The 2,500-nt window shown below is 31.0% G+C and overlaps 1 protein-coding gene across 4 annotated transcripts in view; it reads right to left on the minus strand.

The window, feature by feature from the left end:
- The window catches only part of LOC125032666 (dedicator of cytokinesis protein 1-like), a 42,200-nt gene that overhangs the window by 22,279 nt on the left and 17,421 nt on the right, over positions 1-2,500 (minus strand). For all 4 annotated transcript variants that reach the window (XM_047623916.1, XM_047623917.1, XM_047623915.1 and 1 more), the window contains 6 exons: positions 1,707-1,958; positions 1,257-1,463; positions 998-1,133; positions 639-851; positions 304-518; positions 85-168 (listed from right to left, as the gene is read on the minus strand). In XM_047623916.1, the coding sequence (XP_047479872.1) occupies positions 85-168; positions 304-518; positions 639-851; positions 998-1,133; positions 1,257-1,463; positions 1,707-1,958 (1,107 nt within the window). The remainder of the gene's footprint in view (positions 1-84; positions 169-303; positions 519-638; positions 852-997; positions 1,134-1,256; positions 1,464-1,706; positions 1,959-2,500) is intronic.

The raw sequence follows: 2,500 nt of genomic DNA on the forward strand, positions 1-2,500 counted from the left end.
GACAAACTTAAAATAAATTAAGATTAAAATTATCATAAAAAAGATACATATATATAATAATTGATACACATAAATAAGCCTTACCTGTGCAGCTATCAACTGTTGCAAATCTTCCAATTTCTCTGCATCTTGTGGGTGACTTTGCCTGTACTCATCGCACAAGAAAGCCTATAGAGAGAGAGAAAAAAATTATTCAATGATCATAACAACACCCATTTTATAGTTAATCACTCTGCCCAATGGGGTTATCATCTTCAAATCAGTACTCCTACAAGGATCAAAAAGCCGAAATCCCCAGTTTACCTTTTCATAGTTTGTAATGCCACCCATCACAGCAGGATCAACCATTCCTGAGATTTTTCTGGTCAGGGGATCAAGAGGCAAGGTGTGATCACGAGAATACTTCTTAACAAGATCACGGACATCTGCATTAACGTTGTTCATGGTCTCGATTGCATTTTCAAGAGGAGAAAGCTCAATGAACTTTGTTCTGATGACCGGGAAACACCTCAAAATTCCTGCACAAAAATTATCATTACTTGTTAAATGTAGAAATGTAATACTAAACAAAACATATGAAGTATATTGAGTACAACTAATCTTCATATAAAAAAATTTAAAAATCCTTTTATTTATACCTGGTAAAGAATACGATGTAACTAAAGTTGTTTTTTCAATGCAGAGAGTTGCAAACTCATTGCTTGGATCTTTCTGTCCTCGGTGGAAGGGCCTGGAGTAGGTGAAGATGTTCACATGGTTCGCGCGGTAGTAACGCTGAATTTGTTCCGAGACAGAGGGAGAGGAATATTTGTCTTCTCGCATTACACAGTCAACTTTACTGATCTGAATGACTAAAGAAAAAAAAAACATTAATAGTAATTCATAACAAGATTACTGCAAAAAAAATCCTTAATCTTTCCAGTTAGGACAATAAAAGTTTATCAGATGTGAGGCAGATTATTGCAATATTTATATACTGCACATATACATAACTTACACTGTTGTGGGGATTCCTTGACTTCATCACTGGGTGGTGTCAGTTTTTTCATTAACTCTGCATTTGGAAATTGATCCAAAATTCTAGATGTAAAATCTCCAAGTCGTTCATATCCATTTCCACGGTACACAAACACCTGAAATATACAAGCATTGATCTAAAACATCCTATATTTTCTTTGATTTTAAAATCTGGATCAAACAACTTTACCCTTAGCTACAATGGGCAGAGAACCTAATTTCATAACTCAATAACGTACCCTGTTCTGCAAGAAAGCAGGGAACCCTCTGCCATAATAAGCAACTCTGAAATATTCTGGTTCTGGTCGCAGGTTCTGGGGGTTCATGATGTTTTTGTAAAATGAAGCCATTCGGGTCAAGAGCTCTGACAGTTTGGTGTAGTTCATGGTGACTTCTTCATACTGTTGCATTAGTTCCTTGCAAAGTTTCAGGGCATCTTCCCACATCTGAAATGATAGTATTGTTGCTATTACATTCAATTTGGGAGAATGTGGTGACAGCGACAACTTGAACAGAGTTTTGCAAAACAAATATATTTTTCACATCATAAAACAATTCTCAATTTGGATAAAGCCATATCTCATAACTTCAACCAGCAAAAACTATGAATATCTTTAACACTTGTAAGGGACAAGCCAACAAAATGTGCAAAAATATCTATCAAAACAGAACTTCCAGATCTGACTTACTTTTCCTTTGTCAAAGAAGCTAATAACTTCATTATACAGTTTTTCTTTGAGGTCATCATGATATCCAAGATGAGGGTGGATGGGTGACCTCAGTGAAGTCTGCAGTGCCTCATGGGCCCAACGAAGCAAGCTTGCATGCTGAAGTAGTGTGTAGCCAGCTTCAGTGTAATTATCACAGGCAAGGTGAAGCTCTGACAACTTGTAGACATAGCGAAGGTACAACTCCTTCCGATTTATTTCAGAGTAGAAGTCCTGAAATATTCAAATCATTCTTAACAGCCTTCTCCATCATCATCGTTACAAATGCCAACTTTTTACCCTTGATAATCATAAAAATTAGTATCAAATTTGAAACAATCTAAAAAATGAATAAATAAATAAATAAAACTAATAATAACAATAATAACAATAACAATAACAATAACAATAACAATAATAATAATAATAATAATAATAATAATAATAATAATAATAATAATAATAATAATAATAATAATAATTATAATTATAATTATAATTATAATTATAATTATAATTATAATTATAATTATAATTATAATTATAATTATAATCATAATCATAATCATAATCATAATCATAATCATAATCATAATCATAATCATCATAATCATCATAATCATCATAATGAAAATAATGAAAATAATGAAAATAATGAAATAATAATAATAATAATAATAATAATAATAATAATAATAATAATAATAATAATAATAATAATAATAATAATAATAATAATAATAATAATACACTATATAAAATAAAGAAAGAAATAA

The sequence above is a fragment of the Penaeus chinensis genome, chromosome 15, assembly GCF_019202785.1.
Source record: "Penaeus chinensis breed Huanghai No. 1 chromosome 15, ASM1920278v2, whole genome shotgun sequence".
Taxonomy (NCBI): domain Eukaryota; kingdom Metazoa; phylum Arthropoda; class Malacostraca; order Decapoda; family Penaeidae; genus Penaeus; species Penaeus chinensis.